Consider the following 21210-nt stretch of genomic DNA (forward strand, 5'->3'; position numbering starts at 1 on the left):
TGCAGGGCGTGCGTGCTGCCTGGGACAGCGCAAGGGGGCTGACCAGCAAGAGACGTGGCCTCCTGGCTTGGCCTCCTTTGTCCCTGGCAGGATTGAGGCAGCACCCTGAGAGGCAGCAGGCGGCCCCTGGGCTTAGCTCAGGGCAGCCAGGCGCAGGCCCTCCAAGCAGAGCCTGCCAGTCGTGGTGCTGGAGCGAGCCCTCACCAGGGCACGAGGCTCCTTGGTGCCAGAGGCAGGCCCCTCTGGGCAACAGGGCCAGGAACAGGGCTCGGGCCCAGCCCCGTGATCTCAAGCCGCTGGCATTGTAGGTGCTCTGTGGGCAGCACCTGCTTTCCTCCACTAATGAGAGGGGCTGTGGCCTGCTGCAGGTCGCAGCCATCGTGCCTCAGGGGAAGGGTCCAAGCCATCTTGCGTGCGCCCTCCCCGTGTCCCTTGTGAGCGGGGTGTGTTGCGCCCCGAGCTCTCCAAGTCCCCAAGACACGCACTGGCTGTGGGACAGCAGGTGGCCCTGGCTGGCGCCAAGGGGAGATGTGGGAAGGGGCGGAGCGGGGCGAGCAGGTCTGCGCCTGGGGCGCCACTGACTTTGCGCTTCTCTCCCCGTGTGCCGGGGCAGTGTCCGTCGGGGTCACCAGCGGGACGGTGTTCTGCGGCCTCTGTGGCCACCCTGAGAGGGCCGAACATACAGGTACCGCACCTTAGTCTGAAGAGTGGGAGGCTGGCGTGGGTGCGCTTAAGGATGTCAGTCATGAAGAGACGGGCAGGCTGGGGCAAGCACATATGCCACAGCCTGCCGGTGGCGGCCCAGATGGCACCGGTCTCCACCTGAGGTGGGAGAATGGGCTCAGAGACTTGTGGTTCCCGCTGGGTCCGCTTGCCCTGCTGCTGGGTTGACCTGTGCCTGAGGGTGTAGTCCCAAAGCTGGGGAAAAAAAAAACACAAGGAAACCTTGAGGAATATAGGGAGGCCCGCAGCTTGTGTAGTCTTTTCTATAGCTCGTATAGTCTTTTAGCTGAGAAAATAAGGGAGCAGAGAGACAGGCAGCCTTGAGCTAGCAGAAGCAAGGAAGATATGGGATAAAAGGTAAAAACAAGAAGGAGAACAACAGCTCCAGACTGATCTATAGTAACCTTTTGCTCATTAAGGGTCATAAACGTATTAAAAAACATACCCATCAAAATGCTAATGTATGCTGATGTGGGATTTGGTGTCCCCTCCTCCCCCGCTCTTCCTCTGTAATGTGCAAACTCCGTAGACATAAGTTAGGTGAGCTGTAATAGCCAATCAAAAGTAGCCAAAGAGATAGCTTTCACAAGTTTGCTGTGTATAAATAACGGTGATTCAAGTCTGAAGTGTGCTGGCTTTGCAAAAGATCGCCAAGCACCTGACTCTGCAGAGTTATATAATTAGTTATTTAATTAAAAGACCTTCGTGTGGATTTCAGCTCTGTGTGCTTATTGGTGCAGTCCACTGGGCATGCACCTATGGACAACAAGGGGAAGTAGCCCTTGGCCTTGAAGGGTGGGGCAAGGCCGCTTTCCTAACCATGTCAACGTGTTCTCTCTCTGTGGCAGTGATTGGCCATAAGGTGAACTTGGCTGCACGCTTGATGGTGCACTACCCTAGGCTGGTGTCCTGTGATGAAGCCACCTCCGCAGCCTCTCGCCTGCCCGGTTGCTTCTTCAAGGAGTTGCCGGAGACAAAGCTGAAAGGCGTTACCAATCCCGGCCATATCTATCAATATGTGGGAATCGCCGAGAAGTGGTGAGTGTCTTCCGAGCCATCTGGATGGGGGCACAGGGACCCCAAGGGTGCAACCTTGGCCGGCAAAGAGGAGCTGTGCAGCAAGAGACCAGCCTGGTCTCCCGCAGACATCCCTTCCCCGTGGCCAGGAAGATCCAAAGGCCTGGCACGGGTCTGCTTTGTACCTCTCTGCCTTTCTGTCTCCTGCTGCTAAGAGAGCCGGGAGTGATGCCAGTGGGGTGGGGAAGGTTGTCCTGGCTTTGGAGACGCACGCTAGCCATGCAGGCTTTGTCCAAGCGGCTTTCCGCTGGGCTCCCTGCGCTGTGCTTGCTCCACTACGTGCAAGGCTACGGCAGAGGTCATTCTGACGCAAGGAGGAATTTTTTCCCAGCTCCTTCTGCGCAGGAAGCTTTGGGTCAGTCATGTCGCCCTGGGGAAAGGTGGGCCACTGGGCCACTCTTCCTCCTGTCTGCCTGCTCAGTTCTCAGGTGTCCCTCTGGGCCATGGTTGGAGGACCTTTTGAATGTTAACGTTGCTGTCTCTTGAAAACTATCAAAAGACTTGAGCCAAAGGTGCCAGATGCTTGGTGTCCTGAGCCACTAAGTGACACAGGTCCTCCTTTCCAAGAGGCTTCTTTTGCTTGTCCAGGGTGGCAAAGCAGTCTACTAGCCTACAGCACACCCCGGCTTCTTTGCCCCATCTGGGTTTTCTTTGGTTTTGGCCTCTGGCGAGGGACTCCCCTGACGTTCGTGGAAGACTGCGATGCCTCTGCCCTGTGCCTGGCCCTCCTCCCCCACCCCCGGGACTGCGCACCCTGCGTTCCTTTGCAGTAAGAACCAGGCGGCGTGAATCTCTAGCTCTCCTGTCTTGGCAGGCGTGGGCTACTGGGGGCCTTTTCTGCAGCTCAGGTGCCTTTTGCTTTTGCACCGCAGGGTTGTCACCGTGGAACTGACCGAGGCCAACGTGAGGCAGCCCTTCTCTGCCATCCGTATGCTGGTGGCCAGGGCTCTGGGCCTGCAGGCGGGTGAAACGTGCGAGGACAGGCAGCGCACCCTGCAGGCCAAGCTCCAAGGGGCGATAGAAGAGAGCAGATATTGCCTCCTCAATGACATTCTCCTCGTCAAGGTGGGAGCGAGAGGGTGAGACTGCCTCCTGAGGTAGTCTGGTTGTTGTCTGGGTGTTCCGCTGGGCAGGCTTAGCTCCGGGCTGGGAGCCGCGGGGCTCATAGCACCGCGTTCTGATTCCTGGGTCCGGGGAGGCTCCCTGTCTGTGGTGACTTCATGTCCTGCGCATGAGCCAGGTGTCTTGGTCAGCACCCTGGAAAGGCCAGTGAAGAGAGGCTCGTGTTGACCTCATGCAAAAGCAGAGGCGCTTTGTTCTGCCGTCGAGCTTGGTGGATAGGCATGCCTGGTCCCAGGATGATGTTTCTTTCTGACTCTGCTTTCCCGTCCAGTTTGCCGTCCCGGACAAGATTCGCAAGATGCATGACACTCCAAGGAAAAGGGAGTTGCACCTGACTTGTATGCAAGTGCTACAGAAGGTGAGCGTTCCTCCTTCCACCTGGGTCAGAGAAAGAAAACAACCCTGCCCGCTGCAGGCTCCACATCAGAGCGGCCTGAGTGGGCAGCAGGACGATGTGCCAGGGTCATCGCCCTTCAGGGCCCAGGAGCCCCTCCTCCCAGAAGCCCCTCTCGAGCCCTCCCCATATGCCTAGTAGCTCGCCTCCTGTTAAGTTGGAGGGTATGTGCCCTGGAGGAGGATTGACGCCTTCTGCGTTCCTTTGCCCAAGTTCCCTCCTTCAGAAGGGCAAGTGGTGCTTGAGGAGACCTTAAAGTCTCGCAGAAATGAACAGCCAGTAAGCTTCTGAAGAGGGAAGCGGCTGGGGAGAGACTTCTGAGTATTCTCCGTCTCCGGAGAGAGGGGCTACATTTCCTCCCCTAGAAGACGCTTGAGAATCCACCAGACCCCACACAGAACCGTCTGCTTTTTTCAGACCCTTGGAGGAGAATTCGGCATATTTGTCATCGACAACGCCCACTTCATCGACCCTGCCTCCTGGATTATCATGTGGCCCGTGCTCCAAAGCGTCACGCTCTTCATGGTCATGAGCTTAGCTCCTGGCCACGAGAGAACGGAGAGCTTTTTCAAAGCTGCAGCACAATGTCTGTGAGCACAATGTCCCAGAGAATCAGCTGTCTTCATCTGGAAGAGCTGAAACCTGCAGCTGTGGTGCAGAAAGCCTGCCAGGACCTTGGAGTGGTCAGCATCCCCAGGGATCTAGCAAGGTATGTTGCAGGCCAGGGAGTTCTTCCGGAGGGGCTGGACCTACGCCGCCCACGGAAGGAAGTCGCCCCGCAGGAAAGGAAGCACGGGGCCTTCTGGCAGCATCCTTGACTCCAGCAAGGACCTGGGTTTCTCCTTAAGACTCACCACAGCAGGCGGGAGCTAAGAATAGGCAGCTCCCAAGATGCAGCACGCGGGCAGTGACAGCCCTTTGCTGTTGCAGAGGAGGGAGGGCAAGGCAGGGAGGAAAGGGGAGAGAAGAGGAGAGAGGAGAGCAGAGGGAGGTGGGTGCCCAAGCCTTAGCGTGGCTGAGGCGTGCAAAAGGCTTTGACCTATGTGGCCAGGCTGCAGGAGGGATTCCCAGGAGCAGGGGTCCAGCCAGCTGCCAGAGCAGATCTGGGCTCCTGAGGACAGGGAAGGTCAGGCTTGCTGCGTTGTGCTTTGGACATTGTCCACGACCATTTCCCCACGGACTCCAGCAAACGGTGTAGGGTCAGGGGGTCCCAAACGCCCAAGCCAGTGGGAGGACCGCCCCCTTCTGAAGTGCGCCGTAGCTGTGACGAAGAGGCTGGTTACCCTGTGAGGCTGAGTGACTCGCCGCCCGCCCATCAGAACTGTGTCGCACCGTACTTCCCTGGTGTTGGTCACTGCTGGCTCTGCTCCTGCCCAGGTTCCTGATCCAAAGAAGCTCTGGCATCCCATATTACTGCGAGGAACTGCTGCGCTGCCTGCGTTGCAACAACATGCGCTTGTTCCGCACTGGGAGGCAGGACAAAAAAGCAGAGGACGACTGGGAGGGCTTGATCGGTAAGCACTCTTGTTGCGCACTGGCGAGATGCTGTTGCACCTCCCTCCCCCCCGCACGACCGTGTCCTGTGGCTCTCCAGTGAGTCTGGGCAGAGTCCGATCTGGCAGCAGGACAGAACTTGATCTGGCTGAGGCGTGGGCTCCCGCACACCTTGCTGTCACCTTGGCAAGCCACCAGCTCCCTTGAGAAGAAAGCCCTTCTGCAGGAGAGGGACAGACCTGGGAAACTGTAATCCAAAACCATAAATGCCCGCAAAGGCGCTGGGAACTGAGGAGCTTGGCAGTAATGCAAGAGCACTAATTGCAAGAGCAATGCCAAGCAGAGTGCTGTTGCCCTGGGGACAGCCTGCATGGGCTTTGCTTTTTGGATTATCACCGGCAATTTCCCTGGCTGTGGGAGGTAGCGCGGTCAAAGGCAGCAACTACTGCGTTCTGTCGCGGGACGTTCATTCAGTACAGCTGGGCAGCTGGTGTGAAGGCGGAAAAAGAGTTGCAAGGGCGATGCAAACAAAAACACTGCAGTGGAAACCGGTTTGCCCCGCTCACTGACCGCATTCGGTGCGGGCCATGAAGCGCACCCGACCGTGACAGGTTGGACTTGCCCCACCTTGTTCATGCGCTCCCTCTCTCTCTCTCCCCAGCTTCTGCAGTCGAGACTTCACACCTCGTCTCAGCCACCTCAAGCTCCAGTGCTGGGAATAACAGCGGCAGGGTCTGCACCATCAGACCAGACGTCAGCCTGGAGACCACCGTGCTGCCGGCCACCTTGAAAGGTGAGCGGCTGAGTTCGCGGCTGTGCTGGGGTCCTTTCCTGGGGTGCACATGAGAGAGGGGCTGGGCATCGGCATGCTGTGGAGTCACCCGCTCAGCCGGGGGGTCCGTGCCAGGAAAGCGACTCCGGTCTGAGCAGAAAGAGCTCTGTGCTTAAGGGCACAGATGTCCCCCTCCGGGCTGTGGACCAGCTGTGAGCCTACCTGTGAGGCGCACAGCAGTTGCGGGGAGCTCCAAGTCCAGCTCTGAGGTGGTGAAAGCGCTCTCTGTTCTCTGTGTGCACTGCTGGGCGTCAGCCTAGTTCAGCTCTGCTAGGTCGCATCGCGGGTCGCATGTACCCGCAGGATCGTGCCCTCCCCATCCTTGGTGGAGGAGCGCTTGTCTGGGTCTCTCTTATCCCTGGGCCTTGTGGCCTGTGGTTGCCAGAGGAGTGGAGCCATCCTGAAGACATTCCCCTGGGCTGCGATTGCCCAGCAGGTGCCATCTTGAGGAAGAGAGGCCAAAGTCTACCCTGTTTCCGATGGTGGAACTGTCCAGCCTCTCCAAGCTCAGGCTGTGGGACACAAAAGAGAGAGACGTTTTGCTTCTTCTTGACAGAGATTGCGCTGGCTGAGCTGGACCGGATCACGCTGAAGAAGCAGATGGCTTTGAAGTTTGCGGCCATCACAGGGCCGGTGTTTACCACCCAGCTGCTGGCTCACATCCTGCCCACCTGCATCAGGCAGCAGATGAATTACTTGTTGGACGTGCTGGTGAGCGACAACATCATTAAGTGGCTGAAGGACACAGGGGTGCCCAGAGACGTCCAAGATGCTGGAGAGGAGCCGTCCACCTCTCAGCAGGCAGGGAGCGGTAAGTGGTGGCAGTAACGTAGACCCAGGAGCGCTGTAGCTGAAAGGGGCCTTCCCCCACCAGCTTTGCGCAGAGGGAAATTCCCAGCGGCTGTTGAGAATGCCTCTACCACTCTGTCTGAGGCCACGATCCATTGCCTTGCAGGGGCGGAGAGGCCGTCTATGAGCGAGGAGACCACAGAGTGGCGGGCTGGCGTCCTGGCCTTCTGTGCCCCGCTGCTGCGGGAGGCAGCCTACGAGCTGTGGCCCGAGAGACAGAGGGCCAACGCGCAGCGCAAGCGTGCTGCGTTCCTGGAGAAGCACGCGCACAAATGCCGGAGCTGCCACGGAGGGGACTTTGTGGCCTTCCACCGCTTTGCCGTCCCCAGTCCCCAGGATGGGGAAAACTGCCAGGGCTCTGCGGACGAGGATGACTGGCACAGCTGGGAGGCCTTGGTGCTCGCTGGAGAACAGCTGAAGAAGGACAGGAGTCACACCCCTGAGGGTAGGCTGTGTGCGTGCTGCGGAGCCCCCTCCCTCTGGAAGCCCAGGCCCATGTGCTGGGGACCTGGTGGGCCCCAGCTTGCCAGGGATGAGCCAGGGGACGAGGATGATCACCGCAGCTCTTGTGCCCTGGGTCTGCTCGGCAGGAGCCTTGCAAGCCCGCAGCTCTTAGCCCGGGCTACGTGGGGAGGTCCTTGACACGCTCTCTCTTCTTCCCAGGTAGTGCAAATGCCCTGCAGCAGCAGCAGGCTTTCTCGGAGGAGGAGTTGAGGTGAGGAGACAAGGTTCTGATGATTGTGGAAACCAGTGAGCTCCAGAGCAGACAGATGGAGCTCTGCCGTTTGGCTGCTGGCTGGGACTCCAGCTCTGGGACGAGGAGGCTGGCTGTGGGGTGGGAGCTGGGATGAGACAGCAGGAAACTGGGCTTTTGTTGCTACCTGTAGGGAGAGCAGGGTCATCTCAGGTGATGCTCATCCGCTCTTTGCTCTCTTCTTTTCCTGGCATCCTGCCGCTGACCAGAGCGTCAGAGCGGTTTCCACCAGCGGGCGAGTGGACAACTGCGCAGCCCAGCAGGACCGAAGAGAAGGACGGTGGCGAGTGTTCCTGCAAATGCGAAGCCATCATCGAATCAGTGCTTGTGCCTTTGGCTCGCCACTATGTGGCAATAGGCAACGCTCCCCGAGCCTTCTATTACCTGCTGGAGTGTGCGGCTGCCTACCTGCACGTCTCCAACAGCTACATGGTGAGTGGCCCTGCTTGCCAGCACGCACCGCACCTGGAGTCCACTGCAACAGGACACGCCGGCTAAGGGGCCTCCCAAAAGAAACAGCAGGGGCAGAGCCGGACTGTTTCCTGCGCTTTGCCTCTCCCGCAGCAAGAGACACGGGGCACTCAAGCAGGCCCGTCAGCACAAGCTGCTTTACCTGGGAGGCGGTCTGAAGGCTCCCTTGGTGCCTGAGCTCCGAGCCCACGGGGCACTGTGCTAGGGCAGGGATCGCGTGGGGAGATGCGGGCCCTCCTAAGGCAGGTGCCACAGGAGGCAAGAGGGAAGGACGGAGCTGGCCAGGGGCTCTGCACCGATGCTCACCTGCTGCCTGTGTGCTTGCTCGAAGGCCCTTATGAAGCTGAACGAAGCGGAGGCCCTGAGGAACTCCATGGAGAAGACAGCAACTGCGTTAGACTGCTTTGAGGAGGCGACCTTCTTCAGCCTCAAAGGGGAGGTAAAGCGGCAGGGTGACGCAGAGGGGTGTCCTGGAGGATGGAGCCGGATGCTTTCCCTTCTTGCAGGGGGCGTCCCTGCTATAGGCAGCCCCTGGTACATTTCTGCAGCCTCTGCAGGAGGAGAGGCTTGGGAAAGCGGTCCGTGTCTGCCCGTCTCCCTCTTCCTGTGCAGGTCTGCTGTAATCTAGGATGCGTGAGGCTGGCCAAGAAAACGACCAGGCGGGCGCTGAGCCTTCTGAAAAAGCAATTCCCTCAGACGCGCGCCGGAGCCTTTGTCAAGTCTCTGTGGGAAAGGTTTCAGGGTGCTCTTTGTGCCCCAAACAGAAGAACACCCTCCCTTCCGCCAGAGGCTCGGTAAGCAGCAGAAGGGAGCACATGGGAAAGGAAGAGTATTCTGGTGCCAGGCATTCAGGCCCAGGCCTGCCTGGACTTCAGGCCATACCTACGCTGTCCCATAGCTCGTTAGCAGGACCGAGGCATTAAGGCACGACGTGTGAGTCAAACAGCGGGCAGTGCAGCCTCACGCTGCCCCCCTGTGCGGTCCCTGGGCCTTTGGGTAGAAAGCAGCTTGTGCCGAGGGATGCACCTGCTGGCACGTTTCGGATGAGGCCAGGGGTGCCTGGGAACAGAGAGATGTGAACAGGGAGGACGGGCTTAACAAGGGAAGGAAGGCAGTCTGGAGTGACCTCCAGGGACGGGATGGGGTTGGGTTAAGGTGTGCGTGCGGGGCGGGGAGCGTGATGATGAGGAGGCTCAGAGTTGCGATAGTCCTTCTCCTGCTGGTGCCTGGCATCACTTCCCCCCCCCCCCCAGTCCCGTAGTGCCAGCACACCCTCTGTAGCGGTCGGCTGCCCCTGGCAGCACTTCTTCATTTGCGCACTTCCATGCCGGCAGCCCTTCCAGCACCAGCTCCCTTCCTCTGAGGAGGCGGACGTGTCTCAGCCGCCACCCCACTTTCCCCTGCCCAGCCTGACTTGGTGCTCTACAGCCGTGCCTCTGGGCTCAGCAGTTTCTCTTGTGTGCCAGGAGGAAGAAGCTCGCCTGGATGCTTCAGCAGACCCGCTGCCTCTCCTTACTGGGGCACCTCTACAGCCTGGAGGGCACATCAGGAGGACGGAGGTTCTCCCGCCTGGCAGCTCTCATGAAAGCCAACAGGGACGGGAGAATGGACTCCTCTCAGGAAGAAGACTCCCTCTCCGCCAACTGCCTTTGCGTCCCTCCTCTTCTTAGTGTGTCTTAATAAAACATCTGTTGTCTTACGGTGGTGGTTGTCGGGGCTCGCCAGGGGAGGTTCAGGTTGGAAATAAGAAGAAAGTTCTTCTCAGAAAGGGAGAGCTCGCTCCCACAGCGAGAGATGCGGGGCACTGAAGAAGGCCCGTCAGCACAAGCTGCATTGCCGGGGAGGCGGTCTGAAGGCTCCCTTGGGGCCCGTGTGGGCACCTGGAGGGAGACGGCATGGTCAGGGTGGGACACGGGCAGCTGCCAGGGGCTGGCACCGGTCTGCAGGGCAGGCAGAGCGCTGCTGCCACCGTGCCAGCATTGGCCTCAAGACCGGGGCGGGGAGCCACGGGCCAGGCTGCTCTGTGCCCACAGAGGCCCGTCCCACCCCCACTGGGGGGCACAGAACCCCCAGCGCTGTTGCGACCGCTGGGCTGGTGCCCGGGCAGCTCAGCCTTCCCCCCCTCCCCGCCCCACTGGGTGTCCCCTCGCCTTCTTCTCCGCTCCCAGTTTGCCATCGGGCAGGTGCCTCCCCTCCAGCCTTGCTCAGGGCAGGTATTTCCTCCCCGAGACGGCGTGGGGTGCGTTTTTCTGCCGTTTCCCTTTGTGGGTTTCCGGGAAAACGGTTTGGGAAGAGGGAGAGGCACAGGCACAGGGAGAGGAGAGGAACGGCACGGGGGGGCGTTCCGGAGTCCCCGCGGGGTCAGGTGGGCTGCTCCGTCCCGAGGCATGCTGGGAGCTGTAGTCCTGTCTGCAGCTCCCTTCCCAGGCTGGTGGGGCTGGAGGCCGTGCTGGCTCCTGCAAGCCCTGGCAGGGGCTGCACCCCTCTGCGTGGCCCAGGGCACTGTGCGGGCCAGGGTTTCTGCAGTGAGCACGCTGGCAGCTCCAGGGTGCTCATGCCCAAGAGAGCAAGGGAGCATTCAGCCTAGACATCTGGCGGGTCCCTGTGCGTAACATGGGGTCGACAACTGTTGGGCGCCACACCACTGGCCTCAGACACCTGCACGCACAGCTGGGATGCCCGTGAAAACTCTAGTGCCTAGGTATCCGTGGCTACGCACCACTGCTGAGCACTGCTGGGAGCAGGCAGGGCGGGCCTGGAAAACGCCCGTGCCCACCTTCTCGGCCCCTGACAGCTCTAGGGCTGCAGGAAGCCTCCCAGCGGGCTGTTCTGTGGAGGGCGGCGTGTGGGGCTGGATGTGGGGCAGGGAGAGGCCCCTCCGCTCTGGCCCTTTGTGTGGGTGGAGGCGCAGCAAGGGCAAAACGGCTGTGGTGGGCCTGGTGCACGCACGGAGGGGCTCCGCACCTTTCTTCTGGATTCAGGAGCTTCGGCCCCAGGGTGAGGCACGTTCAGAGGGAGCCTTGCTAACAGCCCGTGCCCCTGATGCGCAGGCCCTCCTGAGGGGTGTTGCCCCCTCAAGCGACCGCTCAGCTTAGAAATCCCCACCTGAGCCACACACTGGTTCTGGTCATGCAGGTGGAAGAAGAGCGGGAGGAGGGTGCTCTGCACTTGCTTCTTCATCTCCGTTTCATGGGTGCCCTCTGCCACCTCCATGGCATCCTTGCAGAGAAGGATGGAGAGCTCTCTCACGCAGCTGGACTCCTGGTGAGACAGAACAAGTGAGGACCTCAGTCCAGGCTCTTCCGAGCTCACAGTGAGCAAGGGGTCGGTGTGGCTGATAGGGAGACACGCTCCTGGCTCCCACTCTGCAGTGAGCTGTGGTAGGTAAGGCCGAGCGTGCAGGCAGTGCAAAATGGCTCAAGACGCAGGAAGGGCAAGGCAGTGGGTTGCAGATGCTCCACCCTGGGGCTGGCAAGGGGACACGTGGCAAGGGGAGAAGCTGCCACGGGCAGCGAGGGGCCGAGGAGAAGTTGCCGTTGTGGAGCACACGTCTGCAGGGCTCTGCACAGGGAGGGACTGCCCCAGCAGGAGAGCCCAAGAAGCACCAAGCAAAACGTTTCCAGCACGTGCCCAGGGGTCGTGGTGGGAGAAGAATTCGCAGGCCAGTGAGACACGCGGAGAGGGACGCACCACCCCCAGGCCACGTTCACGTGTCCCGTGGCCACGCTGGCCAAACCTCCGGCTTGCCCACCAGCCTTACGTTTTCAAAGAGGGGCAGGAGCCTCTCCGGCAGCTGCAGAGCGATGGGGCCAGCCACCTGCCCATCTGCCAGGCGGAGTGCGTTGCGGAGGACAGTCAGGGCCTTCATACTGATGGCGCCGTCGGCATCCTGCAGTTGCTGCATGACCTCTGGCAGCAGGCCTTGCAGAGTTACTGCCTGCATGAAACACAGCAGTTCTTTTTCAGAAACACCGAGGACCACTCCAGCAGAAGCCCTTTGCTCACAGCGGGCGCAGCCCAGGGCAGAGGTCTGTCTCCAGGCCAGCACGGAGCATGCTGAGGCCCCTCGGGACAGAAGGCTGCTGCGTTGGGTTGCAGAAGCAGCCACTTGTGTCAGCCTGGCCCCGTGTGGGGGCTCATCTTCCCAACCTCAGCAGGATGACTGCTCTGGGTAGAGTGCTCCTGCAGCTGAGGCAGCCCCGCGCTGGCCGGCCTGGGGCCTGGCATTGACCTCTTCCTGGCACAGCAGGAGGTGCCTTTGAGCGGACACCGGTGCCGCTCTCCTCGTGCTGCACAGTCCAGGGGCTGGCCAGAAGCGCTCAGGGGCCGATGAAGAAGGCAGTGAGAGCAGTGGAGCCACTACCGCCCCTCCCGATTCCTGGCAAAGTCCAAGCAAGCCTCTGCGGGCAACAGCGCCTGCAGGCCAGCCCCAGGTGGGTGCCGCCACTTGGCCCAGATGCCCCCACTCACTGTCTTGGGTCTCGTAGGCAGCACGACGACGCTTGTGACCGCCATCCTACGCAGCACCAAGGACTGACTGTGCATGTGTGACTGAAGAAGGGTCAGGATGCAGTCATCAATGTGCTGCTCAAAGTCTACGCAGTCCAGCAACTGAAAGACACTCAGCAGGCCCGTGAGAGCCTGGCCCAGCCGGCAGGACTCCTGGCAGTACGCTGAATCACCCCTCCCACACAGCTCGGGGCAAGGGCCCCGGAGCCAGTCACAGCTCTGCCTCGCGGCACGTAGCGCAGCTCCCTCGCCTGCTGCTTCTGCCCGCTGAACCACTTGCAGCCTTTTGCTCCCCGGACTTTCGGAAGAGGTTGTGTGCAGGGAGCTGCCCCCCAGGACGGACAAAATGCAAATGCTTCAGGCCCGGTCCCTCAGTGGAAAAGGCCCCAGTGACTGGGAGGAGAGCGCAGTCACCAGCCCAGCTCCATCAGACTGGCAACTTGGCCCCTCCCCTATCTGCCAGACAGCCCAGAGTTTCAAGACACCTTGGAGAGGCACCACTTGCCGCTAGGCCCTACCTCCGTGAAGACAGCCATGGCGACGATCTCCTTGTGCTTCCGTCTCTGGCAGAGACCCGTGACTGCCTCTTCAAACATCGAGGCACAGTAGAGTGGTGCTTTGCTTCGCAGAGCCCTGGCCAGGGGAAGAACGCATTGGTAGCACCAAGCTGGGCAAACGAACCTCCTTGGGACTGCGCTGCCAGCGCTAGCTGCTATCCCATGGGCCAGGCCAGGGCAAGGCTTGCATTTCTGCGCTCTGCTTCAGCAGCTGGTGCTATCCGCTTGAGGAGAGGCCGCCCGCCCTTCGCCATACACCTTGCCTTTGCAAGCATGGAGGGTGACGAGCATAGATGTGCTCGGTTTACTGAGAGACGCCCCGCCTACACGCAAGTTGTGGCCTTCCAACAGATGCCATTTCCTGACCGCTTTGGATCCCCAGGCCCCCGGGCCTTCCCAAGCTCGCTGGCCACCCTTCCGGCTGCTCTGCCACACAGCTCCAGCGCAGGCTGTGGCACTGCCTGCAGAGCCAGCCCCAGCACTCTCCTGTCCCGCTGGTCTCCGAGGAAGGGGCGCTTTGGAAGGTGACACGTCCTGCGAGTCCTCCTCCTGCACCGGGCAACAGCAGCCCTTCTCCCAGGAACTCTCAGAGGCAGCGGCATGGAAATCACAGAATGGACCATAGAATGGCTCGGGTCGGAAGGGACCTTAAAGATCAAAGCGGCCACTCCCCCTGTCGGTCTCTTCTGAGATCCCTCCGTCACCAGCGCTCAGGGTCAGCGTTGTCCCTCGGACCCCTGGGCACACCCCAGCAGCCACGAGGAAGGGGATCACGTGGGGCCCTCCACCTCCGGGAGAAGAATGCCAGGGGAGACAAGGACAACTGATGAGGCGCTCACCTAGTCAGCACAGCGACACCTGTGTGGAAGGTCTCAGGGCTTAAAAGCATGTCCCAGCCACCCTGCGTCTGGATGTCTTCAACCAAAGCGGCACCCTTCAGGTGCTGGAAAAGCGCTCTCATGGTCATCACAGCAGTCCTGCATGCAGAGCACAGCGTGCGTCACATGTGGAGCCCCGGCCCTGGCTCTGGCCTGGGGCACAGACCTGGCAGTGGGGATGGAGCACCTGAGAAAGCTGCCCGGGGGCCACATGCGCTCCCCCGTCTGACTGCTGCTCATGCTGAAGTCCTGCAGCGTGCACTCGTGGGTGAAGGAGATCTGGAAGAGCATGGCAACGTAGAACTTGTGGAACAGGGACTGCGCAACGCCTTTGCTGGAGGGCAGCTGGAAGATCTTGTGCATGGCACTGGTTACCTGCAGAAAACAGCCAGGCGCAGCTCTCAGTGCACGGATGTCCCTGCAGCACTGTCAGAGACACCAGGGCAGAGCCTGCTGCCTGGCTGCCTGGCCTGGGGCCCAGCCCCAGCGACTCTCTGGGGTCGGCTCTGCTTTGTGTCACGGGCAAGCCAGCTTTTCGTATCCAGAGCAAAGGCCCCAGCAGTCCCCGGGGGTCCTGCCAGCTGCCCTGGGCTCCCTGGGCCACACCTTGCAGCCTGCTTGGGCCAGGGAGCCGCCCGGCCCCGGGCTGCCCAGCAAGGCAGGAGCAGGTGGGGAGGGAGGAGGACGGAGAGTGGCAGCGCCGGGGCGGGCTGCGTGCCTGTGCGCAGCGGGGCCCCAGCAGTGCACGTGGCCCTGCTGGGCTCTGGCTCCCGGGCCTCCTGACTGGGGAGCCCCAGGGGAGGCTGTCGTTCGGGAACAGGGGAAGAGTGGAGGAGGGGACGGGGAGGGGAGTGCAGCCCCGCTGGGGGTGAGCGAGGCCTGCTCCAGGAACTCACAGCCCAGGAGCGGACGCAGCTGTGCTGTGGGCCGAAGCCATCGTGCTCAGGCCCTGTGTGTTGCATCAGCAGGCTTCTCAGCACGTCCTCTGCAACGCGGGGCTCGGAGACCATCGTCTGCCACATGGCCGTGGCAACCCTGCAGAGACAAAGCATGCTGTCGGTGGGGCCACCCCAGCCACCGCCCCTCGGCCTGTGCCGGCCCTGGGCGTCCTGAGCTGTGCCAGAGGTGGATGGGTGGGCCCCATACCCATCGCACCACGGGAAGGCCTCCAGCAGGCCCTGGACCGCATGCTCGGGGTCCAAGGAGGTGATCTGGAAAAGGGTCCTGTTCAGGCTGTCCAGGAGTGACTCCTTGCTGACCGACACCAGGCAGTCATGGATGATCTGCATGACCCATGGCACCTGGACGAGAGACGAGGGAGAATGGAGCAGAGCACAGCCATGGCCCCAGCTGCCACCAGCAAATGCTTCCCTCCTGTGGCTCTTTGCCAGCCCCACCTTAAATCCCCACCTGAGCCACACACTGGTTCTAGTCATGCAGGTAGAAGAAGAGGGGGAGGAGGGTGCTCTGCACTTGCTTCTTGCAAGGTACCGCAGGGCGGTACCATGGGGGCACTTGCCCCCGGTACCACAGGGCGCTGATCATGGCATCTGCCTGGGAGAGGAAATACCTGTACTCTGAGCTGGGGAAAAGAGCTGTGCTCCTCCCCGATCTCCGTCTTTCTGAGGACTTCATCTGGGACAACTTGGTCCCCAAGGTTATCGTGGAAGTGCTGTTCTTAGCGGATTTTGCAGGTGGGCTGGGCACGGTGGAGCCTCCACAGAAACGAGCCATTGGGGCACACCAGGCCCTCGGGAGCCCTGGCCCGTAGATGGCACAGCTATCTTGGCACCGTTGAGGACTCCTGCTGTGATGGCTAAAGAGAGCATGGGTTGGCTTCTCTTGCGATGCAGCGACTGACGGGCGCTTGGGCTTGGCAGAACGGGACTGGCTGCCAGGTCCTTTGGCCCACGTAGACATGTCCTGATCTCTGTGTGTCCTTCCTGCAGGTTTCACTGCGTTTTCAGAGAAGTGCGTCCAGCAGAGCGGCGCAGACAGAGGTGCTGACGAGCTGGCGCAAACGCTCAATGACTACAAGTGTGACGTTTTGGAGGGTAAGAGCCATGCTGCCAGGCTGTTGGACATCGTGCCCTGAGGCTGCTTGCCGAGGGCAGAGGCAGCCTTGCTGCTCCGCCTGCTCCTGCCTCCTTGGAAGGGCTGTGGAGCTCACTGCGGCCTGGGGGGACAGTGGGAGCCGTGGGGCTGCCGTGGCGAGGCAGGAGCGCAGCAGGTCTCTTCTGCTGCCCACTGTGACCAGGGAGGCCCAGCGGACTGGAGGCTGGCAGACGTGCCTCCAGGCGACAGGAAGGGCTGGAAGGACTTTCCAGGGAATTACAGGCCTGTCAGTCTGACGTCGGTATCAGGGCAGGTTACGGAGCAGGTGATCCTGAGTGCTGTGACACGGCACGTGCGTGTGCCTCCAATGGAGGGATCAGAAGCAGCCGGCATGGGGTTTTGAAGGCTCGGTCCCTCCTGACTACCCTGATCAACTATGACAAGGTGACCCGCTTAGTAGAGGAGGGAGAGGCTCTGGACGTTGTCTGCCTGGCTTTTTGTAAAGCGTTTCATACCGCTGCCCACAGTATTCTCCCGGAGAAACTGGCTGCTCATATATATGCTGCCTGGGCGTATGTACTGTTTGCTGAGTAAAGAAGTGGCTGGATGGCTGGGCTCAAAGAGTCCTAGCAAGTGGCATTCAATCCAGGTTCAATCCAGTTGGTGGCTGGACACCAGTGGCATTCTCCAGGGCTCTGTACCAGGGCCTTTTTTGTTTAACATTTTCATCAGTGACCAGGAGGGAGGAGGGGATTGAATGCACCCTCCATCAGTAAGTTTGCAGACGATTCCAAGTTAGGCACGATGGTTGACTGGCTTGAGGGTGGGAAGGCTTTGCCGAGGTGGGCTGGGCCAAGTCCAGCCACGTGCCACTGAACAAGGCTAAGTGCTGGGTCCTGTGCTTGGCTCACAGCAACCTAATGCAGCCGCATAGGCCTGGGGAAGGGTGGCTGGAAATGTGCCCAGTAGAAAAGGATGTGGGGTTGCTGGTCGGCGGCCAGCTGAACATGTGCCAGCAGCGTGCGCGGGTGTCTAGAAAGGCCGATGGCATCCCGGCCTGCATGAGAACTAGTGTGGCCAGCAGGGCTAGGGAAGTGATAGCTCTTGGACACGGCAGCGGTGAGCCCGCACCTCGAATACTGCGTTCAGTTTGGGGCCCCGACCGCAAGAAGGATGTTTGAGTCGCTTGCGTGTGTACAGAGAAGAGCATCAAAGCCGGTGAAGGGACTAGAAAACAGGAGTTACGAGGAGCGGCTGAGGGCATTGTGGTTGTTTAGTCTGGAGAAGAGGAGGCTGAGGGGAGACCTCACTGCGCTTTCCACCTCCTTGCAAGGAGGCTGCAGCGCGGAGGCAGTCGGTCTCTTTTCTCAGGTGAGAAGAGATAGGCCATTAGGAGAGGGTCTCAATTTGGGGCAGGTTGTGCTTGGGTCGGGTATTAGGAAGAATTTCTTCATGGAGGGTGTGGTCGAGCATTGGAACAGCCTGCCCAGTTAAGTGATGGAGTCCCAGTCCCTGCAGCTATTTAAGAGATGCGTGGACATGGCACTAAGGTACATGGTTTAGTGCTGGGGACTCAGTAGGCCAGGTGGATGGTCGGACTTGATGATCTCGAAGGCCTTTTCCAACCTAGATCGTTCTCTGATTGCATGAGCAAGGGGACACCCTCTTTCTCAGCATCTGCCTCTGTGCTTGCAGAGAGACAGTTCCAGTTCCACGATGGAACACCGCTTTGGTGCCATTAGGACCCCGGGCAGGCTGGGGGCATCCAGTGAGTGCCAGCGTGCCAGTGACCTAGGGATGCTGGCACTGACATCTGTGTGTGGCCCTCATGAGCCCCTTATCCTGGGGGATGTCTCTGACCGTGAGCATGTGGTGGCCACCACTTTGGCAGCATTTGCAAGTGTCCCCGCTCAGAGACCTTCACCAGGCATCTGGACGTGGCCCCAGGCAGGTGGCTCTGGGTGGCTCGGCTTGAGTGGAGACGGGGGTGCGGGACTGGAGCAGATAATCTCCAGAGGTGCCTTCCAGCTTGCAGCGTACTGTGCTTGTGTAGCATCCCACGGCACTGCCTCCCAGCTCGCTGTGCAGGGGCCAGGGCTGTGGCCACAGTGGCTTGCCCCACGGCTTCCAGAAGAAGGCACCCCCATAACTCTGCCTTCCCTTCTCTTTCTCCGCAGATGTGCTGGATTTTGGAGGAGACATCCTGAAGTTTGGAGGTGTGTCCTTAGGAGGAGGCTGCCTCCGTGTCCTGCTGCTGTGCAGTGTTTCCCGCGGGAGCCGCTTGCTCTGTGCTCTGGCGTGATGGAGCAGCTCTCTGGCCGCTGCAGCTGCGGAGGAGTGCCGGGCAGAGGGTCCCCCCGCCACCCACCCTCTTCCTCTGCCGCCCTGGCTGGTGCTGTGGCTGGCCCGGCAGAGGGGAGGGGTCCCTGTGGCCAGGGTGCCGTCCCTCAGGAGGATGCCCTCCCACAAGCCCATCTTCCTCTGCACGCCGGCTGGCCGCTTGCTGCTGTCCCTCAGGAGAGCCTTCACCTTCCCCTCCCTTTCCCCAGGGGATGCTGTGCTGGTGCTGTGGAGAGCATCGGAAGCTCAGCTGCCTCAGACCATCGGCCTGGTGCTGCAGTGTTGCCAGCAAATCCAGAAGAAGCATGGCACTCGTGACACGCACGTGGGTGTGAAGCTCCAGCTGAAGATAGGTATGGGCGCTGCTGGGTCAGCTGTGCCACGTGCACAGCCCTGGCACTCTCCAGTGCTGCTGGCTGCTTCTTGCCTCCAGAGCAAGGCCGGCACCTCTGCAGGGGCCAGCGCCAATGGAAAGCCTCCCCTGCCAGCATTCCACACCGAGTCCCTGCACAGGCACTTTTGCCCTGCCTGCCGCTTGGGTAAGGCACGCGTCGGCTCTGGGAAGCTGCCTCATGTTCCGGCAGCCAAGCAGCCAAGGGTTGGTGTTGCTGAGAAGGATTGTCGCAAATGAGCAGGCGACAGCAGCGGACTGCAGCCTTCCTTACATCACCTGTGTCTCCCTGCTTGCTTTTGTTCCACCTCTTCACCTCATCTTCACCTCAAGCTCCACCCTTCCCCACTATCTGAGAGCCTCCCATCTTTCCTCAAGCAGACAGCTACAACCTGCGTGCCATCAAAAAGAGCAGGCACTGATCAAACCTGCTGTTCTGCTGGGCTGGTGGCACAGGCAGCAGGGTGAGATGCCCGGCAGTGCCAACACATTGTCAGCGTCGACTTCTTTGGTGTCTTTGCAGACACCAATTCTAATTTACAGTAGAATATCTAATGTAAATCTCCTTCTTTTTAGTCTAAAACCATTACTCCTCCCCCCTCCCTAATGCCCGTCTCCAGGCTGGGTTTCAGCTGAGCTGCTGGCCAGCTGAGGTGCTGGGGGGCCATAGAGGTCAAAAGCTCCCCGGTGTCAGTGCTTCTTCTCGCTCTCTCCCCAGGGATCTCCGCAGGGCAAATGACCTTACTGACTGCCGGAGACAGGGAGCAGCATTACTTCATCTGCAGCCAGGCCCTGGATGAAGTTATGGAGGCCCAAAACCTTGCGGTTAAAAGTGAAGTGATCCTCTCACCCACCTGCTGGGAGCTGTGTGAGCAGGAACAGATCCAGACCAAGCTTCTTGGTGGCAAACAGTCTCTGAAGGTAGGTGGACGGGTTGGCCTCTAGAGCCTTTCTGAAGACCCGCACCCGGAAGGGAAGGAGGCAGGTGCTAGAAGGCTGAGGCGCTGGACGTGGAGAGAGTTGTAGCCGTAAGGGTTGGTGGAGAGCTGAAGCAGTTGCCCTTCCACCTCAGGGGTAACTCTGGGTTGTGTTTGCTTGGCGTGAGGGGCCGAGGGAAGCACGGGAAGGGTCTGGGCCCCCGTGGGTCGCCGCAGCTGTCCTTGAGAGCTGGGGCATGCTTGGGTGATGCCTGCGTGGCTCTGGTCCTTCTGAGGAGGCACTTCTGTCCCAGCTGAAAATCCAGAGAAGTGGGCTTGCTGCACCAAGAGCTTCTGCCCTTCTCTGGAAAGTGAGAGTGGAGGGGCCGGCTGTGTCTCCTGGGGCTCCTTGGGGCGGCCAGTGGCAGTACTTTCCTTCTGCGTGTCTGCAGGTTCTGAGGATGGAGCACAGGTCTGGATCGGAACGCCAAGATGCTGCAGGCCGCTTTGACCAACACGCGAAGATGCGGCATTTGGAAAGGATAAGTGAGTCCCTGCTTCACCGTGTTCTGGGACTGGCGGGAAAAGTGGGGCCTGCCTGCTTCAGAGTTCCAGGGAGGAACTCCCTCTGCCCTCTTCCACCTTTCAGTCGACGTTCGTGCCTTTGGCCCTCCTGTGCTTCAGCTGAGGCTGTCGCTGCCGCCCCCTCCTGCCAGGGGACGGCTCCGGCCGAGCAGCTGCAGAGGGGAGCAGGAGGAAACACCAAAGAATCTCTGCTCTGCTTTGCCCAGCGCCAGCCCCGTCTTTCAGCCCCCTTCTAGTCCCGTCCTGCCAGTGAAGGCCTGCGTTTGCTTCCCTTAGGGCAACGAAGGCCAGCTCTTATCATGTCCAGTGATCGAAAAGTGGCAGCAAGGCTGAAGAAGCACATACCGGCAGCCGCTCTCAGGAAGGTAAGGCCACCGCTGCTGGAGGCTGCATTTTGGGAGGGCAGAAGAAGGTGTGCATTGCAGGGGTGGAGCTCTCGTGAAAACAGACAAACGAAAGGAAAAGCAGCCTGAGGCGGGAACCCAGGGGAACTGACGCCAGGGCTAGTGGTGCTGCATGTGCCAGGAAACTGCCCGTTTTGTGCTGCTCCTCAAAGAGGCGCGGGTGGCGGGAGGTGGCCTTCCCTCTGCCTTTTCCACGACTCTTGTTCTGGACGTGCTGTGGGCACGAGGCGAGGACAAGCGGGCGAGTCTGCTCAAGTCCCTGGGACGTGCCAGAGGGTCGCCCCTCGCGGCCGTACTTGTCACAAGATGGGGTGTTGCTGGAACATTCCCCTCCTTTGTCGTTTGTGCTATGACTGTGCTATGACCTGCCTGCCGCGGGCTGGCCTGCGATTGGCACCGAGCAGAGGACTTACCCTTCCTCCAGTAGTACCTGGTATTGCGAGCACGCCTGCTCTCCCTTGGTGTATGGCACGGGCCCAGAGGAACCCCCAGGAGAACAGGCTGGCAAAGCTGTCGTGCTCTTCCCTTCCAGATGGATGAGGATGTGCCGCTGCACCTGTGGTCTGAGCTACGGCCAGTCACCAGCCTCTTTGTCCAGCTGCAGTTTTCTGCAGAGGCCAACTTACTGGATCTTAGGAGGGGCCTCTCTAACGCCAACAGGATCATTTCAGCAATCCTCAGTCCTCACAAGGGCGAAAACAACAAAAGCCTCCTGTTTGATAAGGTGAGCGTGGGGGAGCAACCCCACCCCCAGAGGGTGGCCCTTGTCTGTTTAGTGGAGAGGGACTGAGAAGCAGCTCTGCCTTGCCGGTGGGATCAGTCCTCTGTGGCTTTGTGTTGACCTGCAGCTGTGCTGGT

General features: G+C 60.4%; 1 protein-coding gene across 1 annotated transcript; it reads left to right on the top strand.

Moving 5' to 3' along the window:
* Positions 1-528: 528 nt before the first annotated feature.
* LOC308186657 (adenylate cyclase type 10-like) lies at positions 529-8568 on the top strand (the record flags this gene model as incomplete). Its single annotated transcript, XM_080608777.1, is given in 14 exon segments — positions 529-685; positions 1572-1761; positions 2673-2865; positions 3194-3280; positions 3734-3895; positions 3898-4025; positions 4694-4830; positions 5472-5603; positions 6199-6453; positions 6598-6936; positions 7155-7206; positions 7455-7677; positions 8048-8155; positions 8329-8568. Coding segments are annotated over 14 exon segments (2349 nt in total). The 3' UTR covers positions 8515-8568.
* Between the last annotated feature and the right edge of the window lie 12642 nt (positions 8569-21210).

Source organism: Anser brachyrhynchus (assembly GCF_964034855.1).
Source record: "Anser brachyrhynchus genome assembly, contig: SCAFFOLD_120, whole genome shotgun sequence".
NCBI classification, from domain to species: Eukaryota; Metazoa; Chordata; class Aves; order Anseriformes; family Anatidae; genus Anser; species Anser brachyrhynchus.